General features: G+C 45.0%; 1 protein-coding gene across 1 annotated transcript in view; it reads left to right on the top strand.

The window, feature by feature from the left end:
- The window catches only part of DCC (DCC netrin 1 receptor), a gene marked incomplete at its 5' end in the record, with an annotated part of 1,016,990 nt that overhangs the window by 513,914 nt on the left and 475,663 nt on the right, over positions 1 to 27,413 (top strand). The window contains one exon of the mRNA XM_060236603.1: positions 14,426 to 14,582. Coding sequence (XP_060092586.1) covers positions 14,426 to 14,582 — 157 coding nt within the window. The remainder of the gene's footprint in view (positions 1 to 14,425; positions 14,583 to 27,413) is intronic.

Raw genomic sequence — 27,413 nt, 5'->3', positions numbered from 1 at the left:
TTATGTAATATGGACAATGGTGATCAGCAGAGCTTCTTTTTCTTCTTCTAGCAGGAATGCACAGGAATGCAGTTCCGGCTGGGTTGCCATCAGGGGATGTGGCTGAATATGTCAATGAGTTCCTGCTGGGCCTTTTCTACAAAAAAGCCCTGTGTGGAACAATGGTGATGTCAGGGGGTGTGGCCTGATCTGCAAATGAGTTTCTGCTGTAGAAAAAACCCTGTGTGAAACAGTGATGTCCTCGTGGGGTGTGGTCTGATATGCTAATGAGTTCCTGCTGGGATTTTTTGACCCCCCCAAAATGCCCTAACGATCAGAACAGTGCATACTAGGAAGAATTTCTGTTGGGCAGAAATTTGGAAATCTCCCTAGCTGAGCTTGGTCAGTTATGGTGGTAGAACAGACACTTGTGGAAATTTCAAGTTCAGGCTCCATAATTTCCAATTTAAAACAAAGATCTCAGATGCATGTTGGAAATTCTTTCTTTCTTTCTTTCTTTCTTTCTTTCTTTCTTTCTTTCTTTCTTTCTTTCTTTCTTTCTTTCTTTCTTTCTTTCTTTCTTTCTTTCTTTCTTTCTTTCTTTCTTTCTTTCTCTCTCTCTCTCTTTCTCTCTTTCTTTCTTTCTTTCTTTCTTTCTTTCTTTCTTTCTTTCTTTCTTTCTTTCTTTCTTTCTTTCTTTCTTTCTTTGTCTGAGATCACTTGTTATAGAGGGAGATCTCCAGGCCCCACCTGGAGACTGGCACCCCTATCAGGGCCAGTGGAGTGGCTCCATCTAAATGTCTGTAGAATGTTCAAAATTCAGAATGTAGAATGTTCAAAATGCAAAATGCAGAATGTTCAAAATGTCTGTAGAAGTTCGGCTAGTGATATTTATTCCCTGGTCTTCCCTGGTGTCACTCCATCCGGTGGAGAGTTCGTCTGGCTGCAGCTGAGAAATTACAGAGCAGCCTGGACTCTCACACTTAGTTCTGGCTTCATAGTTTATCTTCTCACCTACCAAAGGTCATTTAATGGATGCTGCGAGAAACCAAAGAAATCTGTGATTTTTTGGGAGGTGGGGTGGGGGACGGGGAAGGGAGCAGGATGATGCTTTATGTAAAGCACAGAAGCTTTGAAAGAGCCCTGGTTTCTACAAAGCTAATCAGTTTGTGCTTTGGCCGTGTTCCCCCTTTTTAATTTGCCTGTGTTCATGATGGCGAGAGACCGTTCTCTGGAGGCCCGAGCCAGATATCGAGTGTCCAGATGCTCTATTGAGTTCTGTTCTGCCAACGCTTCCCTATCCTCACCTGCTACCCTTCCTCCTCTTGTGCTCTGAGCCTCTCTTGCCACGTACAGGGATGACTGAGGGAATCTTGCAAAGAGAATACATAAAAAAATTACTCTGCTTGGATGGAATATAATGCTTCACATGCACGCGGCAAGAACCAGCCCGACCCAGCAAGTGCTGGGAAAGCCAGTGGGGTATAGCCAGGGCTTTTCTTTTCTTTTTTAAGCATAGGGCTGCCCATCCCCACTGGGGGCACGGGATCCCCATAGGGCTGCCCATCCCCAGGTGGGGGCACGGGATCCCCCGGTTTTGTGGCCCTCCTCCTGCTTCAGCATCATCAGAAAGCGGGGGGCGGGGGAAATGTCTGCCGGGCAGTCCAAAATCCCCCATGGAGACAGATTCCCCTAGGGCATAATGGAAAATTTATCCATGGGGCTATCCGGGTATCTGGGGCTCTGTGGGGGCCATTTTTTGAGGTAGAGGCACAAAATGTTCAGCATAGCATCTGGAAACTCTCCTCAAAATCCTCTCAAAGTTTCAAAAACATTGGACTGGGGGGTCCAATTCTATGATCTCCAAAAGAATGTGCCCCTATCCTTCATTATTCCAAATGGAGGGAAGGCATTTAAAAAGAGTGTGGTCCCTTTAAATGTGATGGCCAGAATTCCCTTCAGAGTTCAATTGTGCTTGCCACACCCTTGCTCCTGGTTCCACCCCCAAACTCTCCTGACTCCACCCCCAAATTCCCCAGATATTTCTTGAGTTGGACTTGGCAGCCCTGTTTGAGCAGGAATACACAGGAACACAGTTCCAGCTGGCTTAGCACTAGGGGGTGTGGCCTAACAAGCAAATGAGATCCTGCTGGCCTTTTTTCTACAAAAAGCTCTGTGTGATACAATGGTGATGCCAGGGGGTGTGGCTTGATATGCAAATGAGTTCCTGCTCAGCTTTTTCTACACAAAAAAGCACTGGTATCTAGCAGTTGTTGGACTAGTATCTAGGAGACTCAGACTGGAATCCCCACCATGGAAGTTCTCTGGGTGATCATGGGCCAATCATTCTGTCTTGGCCTAACTTACATGAAGCTGCCTTCTACTGAATCGGACTCTTGGCCCATCAAAGTCAGTATGGTCTACTGTGACTGGTAGGAACTCTCTAGGGCAGGGGTGGGGAACCTTTTTTCTGCCAAGAGCCATACGGATATTTATAACATCATTTGTGGGCCATAAAAAATTATCAACTTAAAAAACAGTGCTCCGTTGAGGGAGAATTATTCAGGCCAGCAAAATTAATGCAAATAATTGTTTTTCTATTTGAAGTCATGTGGGGAGAGCCTAATCTGGCATGTGCATGTGTGCACGCGCACACACACGGCCCGCCGCCCTAGACAAATGCATAGGTCCAGGGCTTTTTTGTAGAAAAAGCCCAGCAGGAACTCAGTAGCATATTAGATCACATCCCCTAGCATATTAGGTCACATTCATTAGCATATTAGGCCACACCATCTGGGATAATCAAGTGCAAACTGAACTGTGACAGTAACTTTTCCAGGCCCTGCAGCAATTCTGGCTGGCCAGCCAGGCCCCAGGGAGGCTGCCGTGCAGTCCATCTGGGCTCTTTGATCCCTGCCAGGTCCTGGGGAGGCTGCTGCACAGTTCAGAAGGGCCCCACGATCCTCGCTGGCCAGCCAGGCCCCAAGGGGGCTGCCACATGGCTCGGTTCGGTCCAGCAATCCCCGACGGCCACACCGAGTGACCTCGAGGGCTGTATACGGCCCTCGGGACAGAGGTTCCCCACTCCTGCTCTAGGGTCTCAGGCTGAGGCCTTTCACGTCACCTACTGCCCGGTCCTTTTAACTGTAAACGCCAGGGACTGAACCTGGGACCTTCAGGGTAGGGTTGCCAGGTCCCAGTTGGAGGTTGGCATCCCAGTTCCTCTGGACAGCCAACAGATTCAGTGCCTCTGAACATGAACATTCCCTTAAGTTACCATGAATATAGCTAATCTCCGTTTTGAAGCTGTCTTATTCCCATGGCCATCAGTACATCCTCTGGCAGCAACTTTCGCATTTTAATTCCTCACTGTGTAAAGAAGCATTTCCTTTTCCTCATTGTCTCCAAAGTGACTGACCTCCGTAGTCTGAAGGCCAAATTGAGAGCCAGTTTGGTGCAGTGGTTACGTGTGCGGACTCTTATCTGGGAGAACCAGGTTTGATTCCCCACTCCTCCACTTGCACCTGCTAACATAGCTTTGGGTCAGCCATAGCTCTGGCAGGAGTTGTCCTCGAAAGGGAAGCTGCTGTGAGAGCTCTCTCAGCCCCACCTACCTCACAGGGTGTCTGTTGTGGGGGGAGAAGGTATTGGAGATTGTAAGCCACTCTGAGTCTCTGATTCAGAGAGAAGGGTGTGGTATAAATCTACAGTCGTCATCGTCGTCGTCTTCTTCTTCTTCTTCTTCTTCTTCTTCTTCTTCTTCTTCTTCTTCTTCTTCTTCTTCTTCTTCTTCTTCTTCTTCTTCTTCTTCTTCTTCTTCTTCTTCTTCTTCTGTAATACTGGGAAATCTCCAGTTTTTAAGGTTGGTAACCCTAGTCCAATAAAAGATAGATCGAGGCTCGATCCTTCAGAGGGAGAAGCCACGTGATCTCCTCATCCCCCTCACCCCATCATGTTTTTGCAATCACAGACTGCTGCTCTTTTGGAAATTTAAAATGTTCCTTCCCCTGTCAGGTAGGTTGGGAGAACTGTAGTGGAGAGACAAAGGATGCTTTCACACGGCAACTGTTTGCAAGTGGATTTTGCTATTCTTACGCAGTAAAAAAATGCAGTTGCAAAGCATGTCACTTAGTGTGTTTGAATGCACCCAAATACTGCTTAGAGAAGCAAGATAAAAACATTCATGCTCAAAAACGTTCTGAATGCAACTGAGAAAACCATCAACCATTCATAAAGAGCATCTTTGCAAACGTTTGATGACATGGCTCTCCCCTTTCTGGTCAAATTGTGATTTGAACAGAACAATGTTAAATCCATTGTTAATCTTATGTGACAGGGAGGGGTGGCAATAAGGGTGCCAGGTCACCATTGGCCACTGGCAGGAGATGGAGGGGTAGGGTTGCCATCTCCAGTTTGCAGAACTCCTGGAGATTTGGGGTGGAGCCTGGGGAGGACAGGGGCCTCAGTGGGCTACAATGTCACAGAACCCATGATCCAAAGCTCCAGAGTCCGTGCTCTAGGGCAGGGGTGGCCAAACTTGCTTAACTCAAGAGATGCATGGAATAAACATCAGATGTTTGAGAGCCGCAAGACAGGAATGGCAGATGTTTGAGAACCACAAGACATGAAAGATGGAAAGGGAAGGACAGATGAAGGAAGGAAGAAAGGAAGCAAGCAAGGAAAGAAGGAAGGAGAGGGGGAAAGCAACTTTAACTTCAAATACATTCTCCAAGCTGCTGGCTGTCTCAGCTTGAAGAAGTGATTTGAAAAGACAAATGCCTTCTCCAAGTTGGCTGACAGGGCAGTGGGGGCTTCCAGAACCACACAATATAAATGAAAGAACCACATGTGGCTCCTGAGCCACAGTTTGGCCACCCCTGCTCTAGGGGAACTGACCTCTGTGGTCTAGAGATGAGCTGTAATTCTAGGGGATCCCCAGATCCCACCTGGAGGCTGGTTTCCTTAGGTGGCAAGCGGTGTGGGGGGAGAGGAGTCTGGACATAGAAGTACTATTTTTGTTTTACCTTGAACATCCAGGTAGAAAAAGCCCAGCAGGAAGTTATTTGAATACTAGGCCACACCCCCTTATGCCACTATTGTTTCACACAGGCCTTTTTTGTAGAAAAAGCTCAGGAGGAAGTCATTTGCATATTAGACTGCTCCCCCTGATGCTACTATTGTTTCACACAGAGCTTTTTTGTAGAAAAAGCCCAGCAGGAAGTTATTTGAATACTAGGCCACACCCCCTTATGCCACCATTGTTTCACACAGGCCTTTTTTGTAGAAAAAGCCCAGGAGGAAGAAGATATTGGATTTATATCCCGCCCTCCACTCCGAAGAGTCTCAGAGCGGCTCACAATCTCCTTTACCTTCCTCCCCCACAACAGACACCCTGTGAGGTGGGTGGGGCTGGAGAGGGCTCTCACAGCAGCTGCCTTTTCAAGGACAACCTCTGCCAGAGCTATGGCTGACCCAAGGCCATGCTAGCAGGTGCAAGTGGAGGAGTGGAGAATCAAACCCGGTTCTCCCAGATAAGAGTCCGCACACTTAACCACTACACCAAACTGGCTCTCACCAAACTGGAAGTCATTTGCATATTAGACCACACCCCCTAGTGTCACCATTGTTTCACGCAGGACCTTTTTTGTAGAAAAAGTCCAGCAGGAACTCGTTTGCATGTTAGACTGCACCCCCTGATGCTACTATTGTTTCACACACCCCAATGTAACCATGTTTTCACACAGGGCTTTTTTCTGTAGAAAAAGCCCAGCAGGAACTTATTTGTATATTAGGCCACACCCCTGATGCCAAGCCAGCTGGAACTGCATTCCTGCTCAAAAAAAGCCCTGCAAGCATCTATCATATATTTCCCCCCTCAGGATAATGGATTGAGCGAGCAGATCTGGGGGGGGCAAGGGGGGGAGTGAGGAACTGCTTTAATGTTCCACAGGCTTTGTCTCTCGCCTTCGACCTATCCGAGGCGCAGATCACAGTGTTCCAGAGTGATGGTTCTAAAAGTCCATAAGTGAAACGGATGGCCTTATTTTAGCTTTGTCTTGATAGGCTGTGCGCTGGGGTCTCTGAAAAGGCCAGCGCTTTGACCTGTGGCTCTTATTAGATTGCTCTCAGAGCACTGGTAATGGCTTATTAGGACAATATATATAGAGAAAAATATTTAGAAGTGCTGCGTCGTGCCCTCAGTTCATTTATCCGAGCCTGAGTGGCACGCAAGTTTCTCTTAGCCTCTAAGCACAGTTTTGGAAAGTGGGAACAATGTTGTTCTTATGACCCAATGCACAATCTCTCCCCCCCACACACACATACTCCTTCCTCCCACATATGTATGCGTATTCTCACTGTTGATGTTCTGTTCAAGTACTGGCAGAGTATATCACTCAAAATAATCTAAGGCGAGTCAAAATGGATTATTCCTTTTTTCTTCTCTGCTCTGGGTTTGAAAAGAAAACAAACAGACAACAGAGACAGCTGTGCTGTGTGTGTGTGTGTACCCACAACTGTCCTGTTGTATTCCCTGAACTCCAGATTGTCAAGGCATTCCAGGACAATTTGTAAATAAACCGGTCAAATAGGAAAGGACGTTCAGTGGAGATTCTGAGAGATTCTCTGCATGAGTTGTGTTTGTGCAGAGTGACATGTATTCAGGGTTAGGCCTGAGCCAATGAGATCTCTGGCTTCCTCTATTCCAATTCTGTTGGGAGATCACCCACCACCAGTGCTGGATTAAACCCTATGGAGGCCCCTAGGCAGTCAAAATCTTGGGGGGCCTCTCGCAAATTATCTCAGAGTCAGAGCACTCACCCCGCTGCCCACGACCCCTGCTGCAGCCTGCAGGCACCTCCTCAAAAGCCCCTTTGACTAAGCTGCGGGGGAGAGGCAAAGAGAAGCAAACTTGGCGACAATGCCAGCAGTAGCTGCACCAGGCAAGTCGGGCAAAGAGTGGCTCAGTTGCCAGCTGCGTGTGCAGGCTGGGAGGGCTGCAAGCAGAGGGGAAAACAGGGGGAGAAGCCCCTAAAAGCATGGGGGCCTATAGGCCTGTGCCTATTTGGCCTAATTGTTAATCTGGCCCTGCTCACCACCATTGCCTGCCACTGTACTGGGTGGCAGAAGAAAACACAGGTAAAATTGCCATCTCACTTGCAAAAGTCATGAATAAAAGGTAGAATGTGCAGTCCTGGCTGGGTGTGACCACTTCCTTCTGTTGATGGAATACCTGAAAGGGAAAGGCAGTTACTTCTGGTAATGGGGTAACTATCCAAAGTCTCTATTCAATCCAAGTCAGATTGAATCAAATTTACATATGAATTCCAATTCAGCAGCTTCCCCGTAGGATTTTGGTTTTGATTTTTGTTGCTGTTGTTGAGCTATTGTGATCTTTAAGACCTTGATGGAATGTCCTGGTAGACTGAAGCGTTCTCCTACCGGTTTCTAGTTATTGCCATTTTTTATTTCAGATTTCAAATACTATATGCGTGCACTCTGTCCTTTGATAGAGAACTGCTTTTTGAATACGTTCTACTATGAGAAAGGCCCAGTTAATTTATTCATTAATTTATTCATTATATTCTGCCTTTCCTTTGTGACTATTGCTGCCATTGTACAAATCTGAGATTTGTGTCCATTTATGCTTTTGCGTAGAGGCAGGGTGGGGAACAGTGGCTCCCCAGATGTTTTTTGCCTACAACTCCCATCAGCCCCAGCCATTGGCCATGCTGACTGGGGCTGATGGAAGTTGTAGGCAAAAAACATCTGGAGAGCCACTGTTCTCCACCCCTGGCATAGAGGTCGGCTGGTCTGTCCTGCGTACCGAGTAGATTACCTGTGTGTTCTTCTCACTGACTGTATGTTCTTTTCCGGGTACTGTTGGGTGGCAGGGCTTTTTTTGTAGCAGGAACTCCTTTGCATATTAGGCCACACACCCTTATGTTGCCAGTTCTCCAAGGGCTTTACAGGGCTCTTAGTACAGGGCCTACTGTAAGCTCCAGGAGGATTGGCTACATCAGGGGTGTGTGGCCTAATATGCAAAGGAGTTCCTGCTACAAAAATGCCTTGTTGGCAGGTATGGGAATGCCACCCCCTTGCTGCCATTGTACGCCAACTGCACATCCTTTCCTGCCAGTGTGTGGTTTGGGGGGGGGGCTCTATGGCAGTGGGCCCTGCCAGAAACCCTGGGCCTTGGCAGCTGTGCACCTCTGGAGATGCTGACACTGACTCTAGATTGGTGTGCTGTGTCTTTTGTTCAGCGACAGGTGACTCTGGTTCGTTACCAAGCTCAGAAGTAAACTGCATGGCAACCGTTTCTCGTAAGACTGCAAAGGAGGATAAATGAGCTGCAAATTGCAAAGTGCTTTGCACAATGGAAAAGGAGATGGAGATCATTAACGATAATGGAGTGGGCGGTTAGATCCCTTTCTGCATTGCTCCACTGTGCATTCCTGCACAAAGATGCTAGCAAAGGTGTTTGGGGCAGTTGTTTGAATGGCGACGGAGGTCCGAACTGGTGAAGAAACACTTGTTATCTGTGCAGTTGTATAAAATATTGAGGAACAGGTGCAGAGCAGGTCAGACTCCTTGACCAGGCGTGAAATGATTGAGTGTGTTCATACCCCCAAAAAAAGCACAAAAAAACTTACAGTGATTTAGGAAGTCACCTGTTGAGGAACATAAAAATAGGCTGTAGCTGCGCTTCTCTTTTCTGCATTGTACTCGGAGTGTAAATAACATGTTTGCTATTCAATGCCAGCCTGCTAGCAGCTTTCAAAGGTGAAATAGATTTTGTTCCTGGTAATAATGGGAAAATGTTATGTATCAAATACTCCATGGTTTACAGAATGCCAGCAGGGGGAAGCGTGTGCTTGAAGTGGTGGACGAAATCATGTTCACTTTGTCACTTTGAAATATCTGGTGGGTGGAGCCTGAGGAGGGCGAGGCTTGGGAAGCGGAGAGTTTTCTATTGGTTATAATGCCATAGAGGCCACCTTCCAAAGTGGCTGTTTTCTCCAGGAGAACTGATCTCTGTGACCCGGGTTTCAGCATAGGGTTGCCAAGTCCAGCTCAGCAAATATCTGGGGACTTTGGGGGTGGAGCCAGGAGACTTTGGGGGTGGAGCCAGGAGCAGGATATGACATCACCTTTGTGATCTCATATCCTGTGATGTCACTTCCAGGTCAAAGATCAAGTGATGTCACTTCCACGCTCCACTTCTTTCTATGGTGTCACTTTCAGCACACTGCACCCAAACGCCTTCCCTTCCTGTGATGTCACTTCCTCCTTCAAAATTTAAATTTATCTCTTTATATTGCTTTCTGCTACTCAAACATTTGTTGAGTAGCAGATCTCCAGCCACCACCTGGAGGTTGGCAATCTTAATTTATATCCTACCTTCCATGGGAACCCAAAGCTGCTTCCATCAGAGGTTGAGAGTATTCCAATGTTACCCAGCAAGTTTCCTTGGCAGAGTGGGGATTCAAATCCAGGTCTCCCAGACCCTAGTCTAGCACTCTAGGTTAGACTTTACCCTTTTAAGCTTAGGATCCCCAGGTAGTTCCCTTCTTTGGTTTCCAAATAGTTAGCAAAACTGATTTACTGTGTCTCTCCCCACTCACCCCTCTCCAAATGCGATGCTGAGGACAGACCCAGCCTCCTTTCCCTACCTGCAACAAACTCTCAGTCTCTTTCTCTCTCACACACACAGGAAGGGGGGGACGTTTGTTGATGGTAAAGTGCTGCTGGGTCAAACATGATACTGAGGAAAGGGGGCGGGGAAGCAGGCACAGTCTTCACCCCCAACACACAGAAAAACTCAAAGAGGGGGGGAAGCCTCCTTGATCTTAAAGGTGCAGTGCTGGTGGGGAAAACAATCCCGAGGAGAATGAGAAAGGATGGCATTTATAGCTCCCCTTCACCTCCAGCACACACTCACTCGCTCACTCACAGATGAAGAGAGAGAAAAAACTTTGTTGATCTTAAAAGGGCTCCTGCTGGGTCAAATGCAGTGGTGAGGAGGACAGACCCCTTCCCCCACTTGCAACGCCGGTTGAGCGGACAGCTGCTCACACTTGTCCTGTTCTGTGGCTCACTTTTCCCCCTGCCTCCCCTTCTCTCATTCTACCTCAGAGGCGGAGCGGGCGATGCTGCTGCTCTGCCGCCTCTTGTCCGCTTCACACCGTAGCTGCTGCACCGAGATGGGCTCAGAGAAGTACTCGGACTCCTGTTTCCCCCCTCCCCCCCCGCTTCCGGATTTTTGGAGAGCGGGAGAGGAGGCTGCAAATTTGGAGGTCCCCCGGCAGGGCAGGAGGGTTGGGAAGCCTACTTCAGCATTAATTGAAGAAGAAGATGATTATGATATTGGATTTATATCCTGCCCTCCACTTCGAATTTCAGAGTCCCAGAGTGGCTCACAATCTTCTTTATCTTCCTCCCCCACAACAGACACCCTGTGAGGTTGGTGGAGCTGAGAAGACTCTCACATCAGCTACCCTTTCAAGGACAAGCTCTGCCAGAGCTATGGCTAACCCAGGGCCATTCCAGCAGGTGCAAGTGGAGGAGTGGGGAATCAAACCTGGTTCTCCCGGATAAGAGTCTGCACACTTAACCACTACACCAAACTGACTCTCACTGATAAACACAACAGCTAAAATATGAGTTCGCAAACATTGCACTTACGTTTCATGTGAGCAGGGGTGGAATTCTAGCAGGAGCTCCTTTGCATATTAGGCCACATACCCCTGATGTAGGCAATCCTCCAAGAGCTTACAAGGCTCTTTTTTGTAAGCTCTTGGAAGATTGGCTGCATCATGAGGGTGTGGCCTAATATGCAAAGGAGCTCCTGCTAGAATTCCACCCCTGCTCACATGAAATGTAAGTGCAATTTTTGCACATGTTGAAGAGTAGGGCAAAACACTGCAGGTGTACACTTTCCCTTTATTTCATGTCAGCTCCGAATAAGGATTCAGGTCATTATAAAATGCTGAGAAAGTTGTACCGAAACCACTTGTTACTGGAAGGCATGCCCACTTGCTTGCTGTAGATTTCAGTCTTCATCTGTACTTGTGGAAGTGACTTCACTGTTGAATGAATATTATCAGTTCTTGTGGACTGTTGATGGCTTGAAAAAGTTCACTGTGGGAGCAAGAAAGAGTGGGTGCTAAAAGCTCCAACACTTAGAATAAGAGAGAAGGGACTGCCACTCTTTTCACTTTTGTCATGAAGAGGAAGTGAGGATTTCTCATGGGACTGTGTTTTATTGTTGTATGCATGTGGAGAATGGTCAAATAAATATTGTTAAAATATATCAGGGGTAGCCAAGAGTAGCTCTCCAGATGTTTTTTTTTGCCTACAACTCCCATCAGCCCCAGCCAGCATTGCCAATGGGTGGGGCTGATGGGAGTTGTAGGTAAAAAACATCTGGAGAGCTACCGTTGGCCACCCCTGCATATTATAGATTTAAAAGTGCGTGAAGTGTTCATGTAATGTTTGGGGACTCATTGCGCTCCTATATTTCAGCTGTTGTGTTTATCGGTATTAGGGGTGGAATTCTAGCAGGAACTCCTTTGCATATTAGACCATACACCCCGATGTAGCCAATCCTCCAAGAGCTTACAAGGCTCTTTTTTGTAAGCTCTTGGAGGATTGGCTACATCAGGGGTGTGAGGCCTAAAATGCAAAGAAGCTCCTGCTAGAATTCCACTCCTGATCAGTATCAACTGGAGACAGGCAACCCTACTTGTTGGTTGGTGTTCATACAGAAGCCAAGAAAAAAAAAATCAGCCTATTGTCAGAAACTGCTGCCTGTTTAAATCTTGTTGTTTTTGTTGTTGAGCGATATTAAATTAAGAGTGGCAGGGATGAGGGAGTGACTGCATGAATTGTCCATAGAGCTTAACAGTTTCAAACTGGGAACTCCAGTTTCGATTTCACATTGTTCCTAGAAAACCCAATTTACGATCGTGTCATGTGTTTAGTCACACACTAATTCCCCCTCCCATATAATGTACGTATTTGTGCAATGATATGTTAGCATTATGCACAGTTTTCACACACACAAATGCCATCCATTGTAGGTACCGTGTTTCCCCGAAAATAAGACACTGTCTTATATTTAAAGATTTCAGGTTTTCACGGCTGGTAACATCATTAGGGTTTGTAGAATCTTTCGGGCTCAAGTGCCGTGTTCTACTGGAGAAAGTTTTCCTTCCAGACGTTTCGTTCTCAGCTGCGGAGAACATCCTCAGTGGCGTTGCAGCCGGAGCAGGCGCTCTCACCTTCTTGGCTGCTGTGCATTGAGTGAGCAGCCAAGAAGGTCAGAGCGCCTGCTCCGGCTGCAACGCCACTGAGGATGTTCTCCGCAGCTGAGAACGAAACGTCTGGAAGAAAAACTTTCTCCAGTAGAACACGGCACTTGAGCCCGAAAGATTCTACAAACCCTAATGTCTTATATTTGTTTTTTTCTCAAGAAGACACACTAGGGCTTATTTTCAGGGGATGTCTTATTTTTTATTAAGTATGGTACAACAATCTACATTTATTCAAATACAGTTAAGTCATCTTCTGGAACATTGTCATAACTCTCCAGACCCGGAATTCCATCCTGAATTTTTTGCGACGCCCATCACTAGGTCTTGTTATCGGGGTAGGGCTTATATTTAACAAATGCATAGAAATCCTGCTAGGGCTTATTTTTTGGGTAGGTCTTATTTTCAGGGAAACAGAGTATTGATGATATAGTCTGCTCAACATGGACCCACGTTACATAAGGATCTGCAGTCAACAGTGAAAAGAGCACTGAAGTCACTGATGGAGATATGAATTAGAAAGAAGTGAAATGCAGTGTTGTCACTTCTGTCAAGAAAGAATAAGGAAGTGGCATAGGTTACTTCCAGGAATCTCTGGGAACTCTATGGTTTTGACATTGAAGCAGCAGTGCTGGAAGAGTAGAAGGTAGAGAGTCCACAGGGTGTGCTTTGCAAATATGTTATGCTGTGAAATTTGTCAAGGGTGAATGTCTCTGTTGGAAAGTTTTAATCCTTGTGTGAAAATTGTTTTCTTATTAAAATTGCAAAAGCTCTTCTTGGTTCTTCCTGAGGATATTTTGATTTTATTCTTTGCTTCACTGTTCTGTAGACCCTGCTGTTTGCTAGGGGAAGATGTTGTTCTTGCAAGCTTAAACCACTGTTTTTATATCACTGGTAATATGTGGTAAAGGTTTATGAAGTTTCACTGCGCTTGTGGTTGGTGATAAGAGCAGAGATCTCTACTAAGGTCCTAAGCAAATTCCTGAATCCTGAGACATAGCACTTGCCAGGAAAGCAACTCGTATCAATTTGTGAATCACAGACATAAGATATAATGTGTGTAAGTTTTAGTTGAAAGTGGTACATAGATTTTGGCCGCAATCTGAGCTTATCTGAGCAATATAAGAACATAAGAGAAGCCATGTTGGATCAGGCCAAAGGCCCATCTAGTCCAACACTCTGTGTCACACAGTGGCCAAAAAAAACAAGTGCCATCAAGAGGTCCACCAGTGAGGCTAGAAGCCCTGTCACTGTGCCTCGCCCCACCCCGCCCAAGCACAAGAATACAGAGCATCACTTTCCCAGACAGAGCGTTCCAACAATAAGCTGTGGCTAATAGCCACTGATGGACCTCTGCTCTATATGCTTATCCTTTCCCCTCTTGAAGCTGTCTATGCTTGTAGCCGCCACCACCTCCTGTGGCAGTGAATTCCACATTAATCACCCCTTGGGTGAAGAAGTACTTCCTTTTATCAGTTCTAGCCCGACTGCTCAGCAATTTCATTGAGTGCCCATGGGTTCTCGTATTGTGAGAAAGGGAGGAAAGGACTTCTTTCTCTACCTTCTCTATCCTATGCACAATCTTGTAAACCTCTATCATGTCACCCCGCAGTCAATGTTTCTCCAAGCTAAAGAGCCCCAAGTGTTTTAACCTTTCTTCATAGGGAAAGTGTTCCAACCCTTTAATCATTCTAGTTGCCCTTTTCTGCACTTTTTCCAATGTTATCGTATCTTTTTTTGAGGTGTGGTGACCAGAATTGTACACAGTATTCCAAATGAGGCCACACCATCAGTTTATACAGGGGCATTATGATAATGGCTGATACTGGCTGATATGCTTAACTCAGTATTGGAGCGTGACCTCTGTGAAATCTGTGACTATTGCTGCCATTGTACAAAAGTGTTTTTGATTGATTGATTGATTTTGATTTAAAATATATTTTAAAAATGATTTTACCGTTAGTTCTTTTTCTTTTCTCTTTTTCTTTTCCCTCCGTTGAACTTATTCACACCTGATCCGCTTGGTCCTTTGTTTCCTAAAATGTCAGTAGTGCCTACAACAGTTCTTCCTACTAGCCCCAAAGTCCCCGAACCACCAACCTCTCTGACGGATTCCTCTCCTTCCCCTTCTTTAGCTATCCCAAGCTCCAGTATCCTCCCCTCTGCTCCCCGCGATGTGGTCCCTGTTTTGGTCTCCAGTCGGTTTGTTCGTCTCAGCTGGCGCCCACCTGCCGAAGCCAAAGGGAACATTCAAACCTACACCGTCTACTTCTCCAGAGACAGTGTGAACAGGTAAGTTCCAGTGCCTTCTTGCAGGTAGCACAGGTGCTTATAAGCAGGGATCTGCAAATTTTGCACTGTAAAGGGATCAGAAACTGAGTCAATACAATCAACAGGACGGGGCAGTCAATAAACAATAAAACAGGATTTGGGCTGTAGAACAGATGGGGAATCTTTATTTTAAAAAAAACAGAACTGAACTGAACAAAGCATAAGTGTAAACTTGGCATATTTGATACCTCTCAACTGGCGTAATCAAATTATGCAGATCTGCTTATTTTGGCATACTTTACTTTTCGGCTCTTGAGGAACATATGAAAATGTCCATATATTTTGTCAGATGATTGGTCCATTTAGTATTGCCTACTTAACACTCTTCATGGCTCTCAATAAAGATGGATGGATGGATGGATAATTGCTCTCCAGATTTGGAGCCCTACTATATGAGCCACAAGTATATGAACACATAAAGCTGCCTTGTACTGAATAGTACCTCTGGTCTATCAAAGTCAGTAATGCCTACTCAGATTAGCAGTGGCTGAAGTCTTTCACATCACTTCCTACCTGGTCCTTTCAGCTGGAGTAGACTGCGATTGAACCTGTGACTTCTTGTATGCAAAGCAGATGCTCTGCCACTGAGCCACAGCCCCTCCCCAAGAATATTAAATTTCATATTAAGCAGAGATAACACAATTAATTGTAGCTGCTTGATGGTGTACTGGGAAATGAACACTTGCTCAGCACTTCACCTGGTCACCTCACTGAAAGCCTGTATCTTACTTATGACTTGGAACCATCCTAATCTTTCCATAGACAGGACTGTCATCCATGGAAACACTCTGGTGGATCCATGCCATCATTTGGAATTTCCCAGTTCACAAAGGACTGAAGAATATATAGATCAGGGGTGACCATACTTGCTTAAGCCACATAGCAGATATGTCAGATGTTTGAGAGCCGCAAGGCATGAATGCCAGATATTTGAGAGCCACACGAAGGAAGGAAGGAAGGAAGGAAGGAAGGAAGGAAGGAAGGAAGGAAGGAAGGAAGGAAGGAAGGGAGGGAGGGAGGGAGGGAGGGAGGGAGGGAGGAAGGAAGGAAGGAAGGAAGGAAGGAAGGAAGGAAGGAAGGAAGGAAGGAAGGAAGGAAGGAAGGAAGGAAGGAAGGAAGGAAGGAAGGAAGGAAGGAAGGAAGGAAGGAAGGAAGGAGAGATTTAAAGATACAAATGCTTTCTTCAAGCCGACTGATGGGGCTGTGAGGACTTCAAGAGCCACACAATACGTGTGAAAGAGCCACATGGAGCTGCTGAGCCAGTTTGACCACGCCTGATATAGATGAGCCGGGCATGTAATCAAAAGGCTTGGATCAAATCAGATGGAATCACAACACAAGGAAGCAAAAAGACAGGGAAATTAAAAGAACATTTTATAATGGATATGCTTTAGGATTTTTGGTATGCATGCCTGAGCTGCCTAGTATAGAAATGGTACCATTTTGTCCTGATAGGTGGGCTATTTTTTTCATGGGAAATGGTTTCTATGATGTTTTTATTCACTCAAGCAGACCAAGCATTGTTGTGCAGTACAATCGTTTGTTTGTTCTGTATGATATAATCATCACTCCTATTTTTAACATTAACACCCCCTCCTCCAAGATAAGGGTTCTGTCTTAAATGGAAAGCAAAGCCGCTTTTGCTAAGTAGAAAAATTCTGGAAGTACACAAGGCCTGGAGTGCTTTTCTTTGTGATTAAAGTGTGAAATGCATACACTTCCTTCCAACCATTGTTTTTTAATTAAAGTTGGCGTTTCAGGGACAAGTCCTGGAGATAGCCAGCCACCTATCTGAAACACGTCATTTGCAGGCCTGTGGAATAGTCCTCAAACCCAGGACTTTTTTTTTTTAGCAGGAACGCACAGAATCGCAGTTCCGGCTGGCTTGGCATAAGGGGTGTGGCCTAATATGCAAATGAGTTTCTGCTGGTTTTTTTCAGCAAAAAACAGCCCTGCTCATAACACAGAAGAGAGACAAGGGCCCGTAGCCTGATAGGATCATGGATGTCGACCACATCTTGGCAACCTGGAGCCAGCTGTTCGAAGACCAAGTTTCTTTCCTTTCCTTTGACCCAGTAGAAGTTGTATGGGACATGGATCTTGAGCAGTGAAATAGCTGCAAAGATCAAGTCCATTCCAAAAAATGCACAAATAGTGTGGCTCGGACTGCAAACAGAAAATCCAAGGAAGTTTAGGTCAGGATTCTGCAAGTTCAGTGTTTATTTATTTATGTTTTTTTATACCCTGCCTTTCCCCCCCAATGGGGACACAAAGAGGATTACTGTTCTCTTTCTTCTCTCCTCCATTTCATCCTTACAACAACCCTGTAAGGTATGTTAGAAGAAAAAAGAATAAGAAAAGAAAAGATTGGATTTATACTGCACCCTTCACTTGGAGTCCCAATCTCCTTTCCCTTCTCCTCCATACAACAGACACCCTGTGAGGTAGGTGGGGCTGAAATAACTCTTTTGAGAACTGCTCTTGAGAGAACAACCCTGAGGGGAGAAGAGATTGGATTTATACCCCGCCCTTCACTCAGAGTGGTTTATAATCTCTTTTCCCTTCCCCTCCCCACAACAGACAGGTGGGGCTGAAAGAGCTCTTTTGAGAGCTGCTCTTGAGGGGGACAACTCTGAGAGAACTTGTGACTGACTCAATGTCACACCAGCAGCTGCATGTGCAGGAGAGGGGCTTCAAACCTAGCCCTCCCAGATAAGAGTCCATGCTCCTAACCACTACACCAAACTGGCACTCTCTCTTTTTTTAGGTTAGGCCAGGGGTGTCCAACTCATTTTGTTACAAAGGCCAAATCTGGCATAAATGAGATCTTGTCAGGCTGGACTATGTCAGGCTGGGCCTTGTGTGCCTATTTAAGATTAGGTAGCAGAGATATAAACTTTATAAAGGACACAAACACAATTATATATACTTTCTTTGTATTTTTCCCATGGGATCCAGGGAACTGGGAGAAAGAAGCTCTGGCTCTTTCCCTCTTTCCCCAGGGAAACAGGAGGGAGAGGAGCCTTAGCCAATAGAAGGAAGCGAGGCTTGACTTAGTAGCTCTGCTATTGAGAGAGTCTGGCAAAGCAAGCTCTGCCTTGCCCCCCTTCCTCCATAAGGGAGGAGGCTCAGCCAATGGAGAAAACAGAGGTTTTGCTCTGTAGCTCCTGTGCGATTGAGCAAGCCTCGCAAAGCAAGCTGTTATGCCGAAGGAGGCAAGAGAGAGAGGGAGAAGGAAGCAGATGGCAGCCAGTTGCTCGGGGGACCTGATAGGAGCCCTCCGGGGGCCTGATTCAGTCCCCAGACTGCATGTTTGACACCCCTGCATTAAAGTGTGTGACTGGCCTGAAGTCACTTGGGCTGCCAACCTCCAGATGGGTGCTTGGCAACAACATGAAACTACAGTGTACAGGTTAGGCAACCACAAAAGAATAACACTGTATAAATTGCTTACGATAGTGTGTTATGTGTATTTGCACGTCTATGCACATATACTTACAATGTTACATATCCCAAAGTCATGGTACAGAAAGAACCAGCTTTTCAATAGTAGAAGTCCATATATACAACTCTTGTCAATTTCCAAGACTCTGGTGAGTTTCCAAGACTAGTGATGCCTTACCTCCAGGTGGGGCCTGAAGATCTCCTGCCATTACAGCTGATCTCCAGAGGGCAGATATTAGTTTGCCTGGAAAAAAATGGATTCTTTGGAAGGTGGACTCTGGAACATTGTACACTCCTAAAGTCCCTCCCCGAACCTCAACACAGCACTCCCCTACGATTTTATGTTTAATCAACAGCAGTTCAAACTCGAAGGGTTCTTGAGTCCCATAGGCATTAGCAAAATTCCTTCTGGAATAGGGCTGCCAAGTTCCTGCTGGAGGCAGGGGATCCAACCACCAGCAGGGAGGAGGCTACCAGGGGGGATCCCCACCCTCCAAAGAGTCCTGTCACTGAATGGCATGTGCGATGCCTGAAGTGATGCGTTGCATCAGGCACGTCACTCAGGGACACTAGGAATTTGCAGAGAATTCTACGGTTTCGCACGGGGATGCTCTAGCAGTTTGGGGGAAAACTCTGTGATACCACTCACTTCTTTAGAGCAATGACTCTCAAAAGCTCATACTCTGTCACAAATGTTTTTAGTCTTTAAGATGCTCCTGGACTCTTGTTCTTTTCTACTGCTACAGACAGAGGAACACAGTTACCCATCTTGGTCTTGCCTTTTTCTGTCTCTACCAGGGCCAGGACCTTTTTGGTCCTGGCACTGACCTGGTGGAATCAGCTCCCTATGGAAATCCGGGCCCTGGTCTCCGGGTTATGTCGCCTTGAGCTCAGTGGGGGTCCGCGGAGCTCGTCTCTAGCGGCCCTGCTGAGTCAGGCGGTTGGAGAGGTGCCACTGACATGTCATCTTCAGGGAGACCCTGAAGCCAGGGGCATAGCAGCGGCTGTTCCTGTCCTTCTTGTATGCCCTGAAGCTCCGTCGCCATGATCGCTATTACAGCTGTAAGAGGTGAATACCCGACCGCTTGCTCTCTCTTCTCTTAACAAGCTTCTGATGCATCGCTTTCCTACCTCAAGCATGGCAATTCTACTCGGCAAGTAAGTTTACTTTCAATACCACCGACTAATGGGTCGTTTTACATAACTACAAATGAGACAGTTCAAAGGAAGGGAAAGAGGTGGATTCCCCTCCCCCACTTTCCCGTGGATGAGGCTTTGAAAAGACAAAGAACAGCTTTGAGCATTGGCAATAATTTGAATTAGACCGAATATAGATACTCAAATCGACCGGGATTATAACTGAATATGTGTTAATGAGACTATTATTTGGCTATAATATGGTCTGAACAAAAATGAGATATATTTTAGAGAGATTTGTCTTTGCCGTCTGAGTGCAACTGAAATGGCAACAACCCAAACACACGGCTGGAGGAGATTTGAAGAGACAGACTAACTGGGTCTCTTAGTTACTTTTCAACTTGGATTAATAGACTGAGTTATTTGGTAGAGAAAAATGGCATTACCAAGTGAAATGTTTTATAAAAAAAGATATAATGGTTACCATAAGTTCTCTAAAGCAAGATCTTGGTTTATTAACAGTTGATGAAAAAGCAAATGGGAGCATTTATGTTGAAAGCTAGGGAAATCTCAAATCTACACGAGCAGAGTGTTAAAGAGATCTCGGTGACGTCTGTGGAATTGGAAAAGGAGAGTGATCCGCTGAGAAACGAACAGAAGAAAACCAAAATGGAATCTTATTGCGCAGTTAAAATGAAGGACCGGAAATCGAAACTGATTGAAGTTTTTTGCGAGAGGAACAAGTGACGTGGGATCCTTACTATTTTCACCGAGAGGGATGATTGCATTAAGGAGAGAGAAGGTACATCTCAGCAAAAAAATGAAGACATGGAAATCTTTCAGGAAGAAAGGTCTTTGAACTGTTTCTCTCTGTGTGGGTAATTGGATATGGAATTCTCAACAAGAATTGACATGCGATTTTAAAAGGCCAAGTGAGATTTTTGGGTCATATTAAGTTGTTCCTCCTAGAGCAATGTGGATATAAGGGTTCAAGGATTGAAAAGTTTTGAAAAGAATTTTATACAAATAAATAGTTAACTTGGATCAGTTTTTAAGAAGGCAGACAATACAGTTATTCTGTAATGTGGTAGACCTGCTCTTAATATGCTTGTTTGGAGAAATTGTTTATACTGAGACAGACAAATTACTATTTTTTTTCCTGCTTATTACTTTTTTCTCTCTCTACATTTTATGGTATTTTAAATGTTTTTTTTTTCTTTCTGTTTGAAATAAGTAAGATAGAAGGATAAAGATATTTGTTTCTTATGCTCATTTTAATGACAACGTTGTTAAAATAACAAGTTAGTCTGTATTTTTAATATGGTTAAGCTTAGCCATTTAGTTCTGTGTTGAGACTTCTCTGACTTTTCTGTACTTATATGTGCTGAAGAAGAATAGTTTAGACTTGTATTTTAAATAGTTTAGTAAAAAGTCTATAATGAAAGATAAAGATGGTAAAATATAAGGGGAAAACTTAATACTTGCAGGTAGAAAGAATTGGGTATTTTATTTGGAGGTTTTAGTTTAGTTTATTTGTAATTTGTATCCCGCCCTTCCCACCAGGTGGCTCAGGGCGGCTTACAGCATATAAAATCAAACATAAGAATTAAAAAAAATTAAACATTTCACACAGTTTACATAGTTAAAATTTAAACATTTCACATAGTTTACATAATTAAAGCATTAAAACATACAGCAATCTTATAAAAACTACACTCAGTTTCAAGTTTCAAGTGCCAGTTAGTTGTAAGCCAGCCGGAAGAGGACTGTCTTACAGGCCCTGCGGAATTGAGTGAGATCCCGCAGGGCCCTTACCTCTTCCGGCAGCTGGTTCCACCAGGAAGGGGTGTAACTGATATATTTGCATTTTTCTTTGTTTCTGGCTTCCCACTTTGTATCCACCCCTCCCCCTCTTTAATGTCTCTGTATCTATGCTTATGCTTTTTCTTTTTATAGTTAAAATCAATAAAAAAATTATAAAAACCGGAAATCTGGGCCCTACCTGGCTTGTTAGCTTTTCTTAGGGCCTGTTAAACGGAACTGTTCCGCCAGGCTTTTGGATGAGGTGGCGGGCATCTACTTGTTAGATCGGTTGGCCTCCCCTGATGTACCACACTACTGTACCATCTTACTATACCATCCTGCTGGGTCATCCTGCTATACTATTAACTAATTATTGTAACTGATTTTATTGTGATTCTATTGTGATTTTATTATTACCTATATTGATGTACTCTGCCCTGAGTCCCCATGGGGGAATGGACAGAATATAAATAAAATAATTATTCATAATTCATAATGATAATGATGATGATGATGAAGAAGAAGAAAAAGAAGAAGAAGAAGATATTGGATTTATATCCCACCCTCCACTCCGAAGAGTCTCAGAGCGGCTCACAATCTCCTTTCCCTTCCTCCCCCACAACAGACACACTGTGAGATAGATGAAGATATTGGATTTATATCTCGCCTCCCACTCCGAAGAGTCTCATAGCAGCTCACAATCTCCTTTCCCTTCCTCCCCCACAACAGACACCCTGTGAGGTAGATGAAGGTATTGGTTTTATATCCCGCCCTCCACTCCGAAGAGTCTCAGAGCGGCTCACAATCTCCTTTCCCTTCCTCCCCCACAACAGACACCCTGTGAGGTGGGTGGGGCTGGAGAGGGCTCTCTCATGATGAGCTAATGGCTTAACTGTTTTAATCTCTTAATTTGTTTTAATTGTTTGACTGTTCTATTGTTTATTTATTGATTGTTGAATTGTTGGTTTAAATTGTTTTATCATCTTGGAATCTGCCCTGAGCCCATTATGGGAAAGGGCGGATTATAAATTTACCACAAAAAAAAGATGATGATGATGGTAATAATAATAATAATAATAATAATAATAATAATAATAATAATAATAATAACATGTGGTATATTTTTGGATGGAACCCATAATAATTTCCATCAGTTTGGCAGTTTTCATATATGTGTACAGGTATGAATTGCAATGCTATTTAAGAGGTTTTTTAAAGAAGCCAAACATTTAAAATGGCATCAGTTACTTATGAAGTCCATCATAAGAAATATCATTTTCTCTTTGCCAGAGGGATAGCTCTTAACGTTGGCTTAAAATGCCACTTTTAATTTAAAACAAGAAACTTTTCCGAAACCGTTTTAAGACTTCTGTTGTGGTAGGAAGGAACTGCCTCTGGACTTGTGAACTCGCAGGCTCTCCGGGTGCACAAAATAAATACAGTTTCCTTTTTAAGTGCTCGGGTGGAATACCGCGTCATTTATTGTTTATACATTACTTTTTTACAAAAGAGCTATTTTTCTCTATACAATAATAGCGGATTTGACATTAACCTCAGGCATGCACAGAAATTGTCAGACAAATTACTGTAACTCTGCAGCGAAGAACGATTCCTGGTGTTGAAGAATAACAGTAATTTGCCTTGACAATTGACAGTCCTAGCAACGCCAGCAACTTATACGTGGAACCAGTCACTCTGCAGCACATCTCTGGCTGCTGCATCTTCCTGTGTATTCACGCTCCAGTGACATCTGTCTCAAAAGTTAGAAAAGTTCGAACTGTGTTTTAGGGAGTGATGGGGTTCTTGGAGAGCTTCGCAGGGATTCATCAAGGAGGTGATCAGTAAAAGAGGACGGGTCTCCTTGAAAGTTGGTTGCCCGCAGAGCCAGTTTGGTGTAGTGGTTAAGTGTGCAGACTCTTATCTGGAAGAACCCGGTTTGATTCCCCACTCCTCCACTTACACCTGCTGGAATGGCCTTGGGTCAGCCATAGCTCTGGCAGAGCTTTTCCTTGAAAGGGCAGCTGCTGTGAGAGTCCTCTCAGCCCCATCCACCACACAGGGTGTTTGCTGTAGGGGAGGAAGATAAAGGAGATTGTGAGCCACTCTGAGACTCTGATTCAGGGTGGAAGGCAGAATATAAATCCAATGTCAAAGGAAGGAAGGAAGGAAGGAAGGAAGGAAGGAAGGAAGGAAGGAAGGAAGGAAGGAAGGAAGGAAGGAAGGAAGGAAGGAAGGAAGGAAGGGAGGCAATGGTGGAAAGAAAGCAACTGTAATTTTAAATTCATTCTTCAAACCGCTGGCTGGGTTGATTTGGAGAAGTGATTTCAAGTGACAAATGCCTTCTCCAAGCCAGCTGGCAGGGTGGTGGTGGCTTCAAGAGCCGCACTATCAGTGTGAAAGAGCCACATGTGGCTCCTAAGCCACAGTTTGGCCACCTCTGATTTAGAGCAATGATGAGATGCAGAAGCTGATGCTTGAGATTGCACCTAAGACTATAGGTTGTGGAAAGTGCCATAAGAGTTGCAGCTGATTTATGGCGACCCTGTAAGGTTTTCAAGCCAAAAGAAGTTCAGAGGTGGTTTGCCATTGCTTGCCTCTGTGTTGCAATGCTGAACTTCCTTGTTGGTCTTCCACCCAAGTATTAACCAGGGCTGGCCTCTCTTAGCTTCTGAGATCTGAAGAGACTGGGCTAGCTTTGACCATTCATGACAGGGCATACCTTAGAACAGAGGTGGGGAACCTTTTTCTGCCAAGGGCCATATGGATATTTATAACATCATTTGCCGGCCATAAAAAATTATCAACTTAAAAAACAGTGCTCCACTGAGGGAGAATGATTCAGGCCAGCAAAATTAATGCAAACAATTGTTTTTCTATTTGAAGTCATATGGGGAGAGCCTAATCTGGCACACACACACACACACACACGGCCCGCCGCCCTAGGCAAATGCCTAGGTCCAGGGCTTTTTTGTAGAAAAAGCCCAGCAAGAACTCAGTAGCACATCCCCTAATATTAGCATTTTAGGTCACACACTCGTTAGCATAATAATAATAATAATAATAATAATAATAATAATAATAATAATAATAATAATAATAATAACAACTTTATATTTCTATCCCGCCCAACCCCGCCAAGGCAGGCTCAGGGCGGCTCACAGCATAAAAGTACATTATACATCAAGTTATACTTATAAAATCATGGTTAAAACAATTTACAGATTATATTAAAATTAACATTAACAATATGGTGCTATAAACATTAGATCTTCAATAGAATTCAGTAACTAAAAGCATTTTCAGCGGCACTTCTTAGCTTGTCGTTAGTTGAAAGGCTATTTTGAAGAGGTGGGTCTTACAGGCCCTACGGAATTGATCTAAGCATCGTAGGGCCCGTACCTCCTCTGGGAGTTGATTCCACAGCAGTGGAGCTGCAATAGAGAAGGCCCGATCCTGGGTGGCCTTCAATCTGGCCTCCCTTGGCTCAGGGATATTCAGCTGGTTTTTTCCAGCTGACCTCAGCGCTCTCTGGGGCTCATATGGGGAGCCACATATTAGGCCACACCATTTGGGATAATCAAGTGCAAACTGAACTGTGACAGTAACTTTTCCAGGCCCTGCAACAATTCTGGTCGGCCAGGCCCCAGGGAGGCTGCCACACAGTATATCTGGGCCCTGTGATCCCTGCCTGACCCTGGGAGGCTGCTGCACAGTGCAGCTGGGCCCCACGATCCTCGCTGGCCAGCCAGACCCCAGGGAGCCTGCCACATGGCTCAGCTCAGCCCAGCAATCCCTGAGGGCCACACCAAGCGACCTCGAGGGCCGTATATGGCCCTCGGGAAAGAGGTTCCCCACCCCTGCCTTAGAACAACTACATGTGCAGGAGTGGGGAATCAAACCTGGTTCTCCAGATTAGAGTCTACTGCATTTAACCAGTACACTACGCGGGCAGTAAAAGCAGTACAGTAAGAACAGGATAACAGGGGTGGGTATGAACCAAATCAAGAAGCAAAATTTGTCACTGATCTTGCCCTGCTCATGGTTTGCAAACTGACGTTTATAATGGGTCTACCCTCAGAAGCTTCCCTGAACTTTTAAATCAGTTAATGGCAGTTTGTGGATAGAGCAGAAAGCAGGGGTTTAAAGGGACTTCTGAGTCCCTTTAAACCACTGCTTTCTGTTCCCAACAAAAGCTGCAAAAACAGCTGAAGGACTGGGAGTGCCTCCCCACCCATCAGCTGTTTTTCAGACATAGTTGTGCAGTCTCTTTTAAGAGACTGCAGAAAAAAAAAAGTACAAAACAGTTGTTTTTTCAGGCTTTCTGGAAACTCCATTTAAAGGGACTGTGGTCCTTTTCAACACGATTTGCAGGGCCACACACTTTTTTCGGTTTGAGAATGAACCTCTCAGTTCGATATGGTTCATTTTATGGTTTAGTCATGAACCACGAGCCAACATGAACCACATTTTTCCAGTTTGCACCCATCTTTACAGGATAACATGTACCAGCAATGATGCAACATTAGTAGGTTACAAAATTCGAAAACATCACACTGGGGGAAAATAAGAACAACGGTATAATAGACAATAAAGCAATACTACAAAGTTGGAGAACAATGCAGAGAAAAGTATTACATCCAACAAACAGTGTAATAAAGTCAGATGACAAAATTAAAGAACAGTGCAATGAAGCAGTATAATACCTACAACAAACAATGCGATGAAAATTGCCAATTTTTTCACAGACATTAACTTCAACTGCATTTCCTTAAAAACTGTACCCTCCTGAAAAATTCTGTTTTGCACATGTTGCTGAACAACAGGCATATGGAAGGTTTCCTGGCCTTGTCAGGCCACCTGTTCCATAAGGTGGGAGCCACAACACAGAATTCTTGGGCAGGGGCACCTGTCATTTCCACAGTGGCATTTGCTCCAAGTGTCTGGAGAGATGGTCCTGTAGATGGTCCTATAGATATGGGGGCCCTAGATAGGGGTTGTCAAACTCTTTTTTTATGAGGGCCAGATCTGACATGTCCAGAGAAGGGTGATGAAATGGTGAAAGGGCTGGAGACCAAGTCCTAGGAAGAAACGTTGAAGGAGCTGGGCATGTTTAGCGTGGAGAAGAGGCAGCTGAGAGGTGATAGGATCACTGTCTTCAGGTACTTGAACAGCTGTCATCTAGAGGATTGTGTGGAATTGTTTTCTGTGGCCCCAGAAGGTAGGACCAGAACCAATGGGTTGAAATTAAATCAAATGAGTTTCTGGCGGTTCCTCAGTGGAACAGACTTCCTCAGGAGGTGGTGGGCTCTCCTTCCTTGGAGGTTTTTAAACAGAGGCTAGATGGCTATCTGATAGCAATGAAGATCCTGTGAATTTAGGGGGGGGTATTTGTGAGTTTCCTGCATTGTGCAGGGGGTTGGACTAGATGGCCCTGGAGAGGTCCCTTCCAACTCTATGGTTCTATAAATGAGACTTTATTGGGCCAGGCTATGTTGGGCTGTGTGTGTGTGTACCTATTTAAAATTAGGTAACTGGTGCAGGTAGTCGGCTCGAGGTTGACTCAGTCTTCCATCCTTCCGAGGTCGGTAAAATGAGTACCCAGCTTGCTGGGGGGAAAGTGTAGATGACTGGGGAAGGCAATGGCAAACCACCCCATAAAAAAGTCTGCTGTGAAAACGTTGTGAAAGCAACATCACCCCGGAGTTGAAAATGACTGGTGCTTGCACAGGGGATTACCTTTCCTTTCCTCAACTTCAGTATAGGTGGGATCTTTCTTTTCTAACAGTGACCCTATAATGATTGTACTTCCTCAGCAGTGTAGGGTGGCAGTCCTCTCCCAGTTTAAGTGTTGATGTTGAAGACCTGTCAAAATAGTTCAGTTTTGCAGGCCCTGCGGAATTGAGAAAGATCCCACAGGGCCCTTATGGCCTCCGAGAGGGCATTCTAAATTTCTGGTGCTGCCACTGAGAAGGCCCTGGCCTGTGTGGAACACAGCCTGGCCTCCCTTGGTCTGGGGATAGACAATAGGTGTTGTGTCCCTGAATGAAGTGCTCTCTGGGGAACATGCGAAGAAAGGCGGTCCCGTAGATAGGCAGACCCCCAATCATATAGGGTTTTAAAGGTCAATACAGCACCTTGAAATGGACTCGGAAAATGCACCCCTGCCACAACTGGTGGTAAATGGATCACTTGATCTGATGAAAGCAGAAGCCCGGGGGTGGAGTAACAGCAACTGCAGAATCATTACAAGTGTTGGGAGGCAACATCAGGGAAAGCCTTGATTTCTGTGCGCTGTTTGTTGACCATCCAGGGCAAATGGTTGGCTACTGTGTAAAACAGGATTCTAGACTAAATGTACCACTGGTCTGATTCAGCAGAGCTCTTAATGTTTAAGTAAACCCAGAAACT

This window comes from Heteronotia binoei, chromosome 4 (genome assembly GCF_032191835.1).
Source record: "Heteronotia binoei isolate CCM8104 ecotype False Entrance Well chromosome 4, APGP_CSIRO_Hbin_v1, whole genome shotgun sequence".
Classification (NCBI taxonomy): domain Eukaryota; kingdom Metazoa; phylum Chordata; class Lepidosauria; order Squamata; family Gekkonidae; genus Heteronotia; species Heteronotia binoei.
The sequence above is the reverse complement of the archived record's forward strand: the minus strand, read 5'-3'. Positions and strand labels throughout refer to the sequence as shown.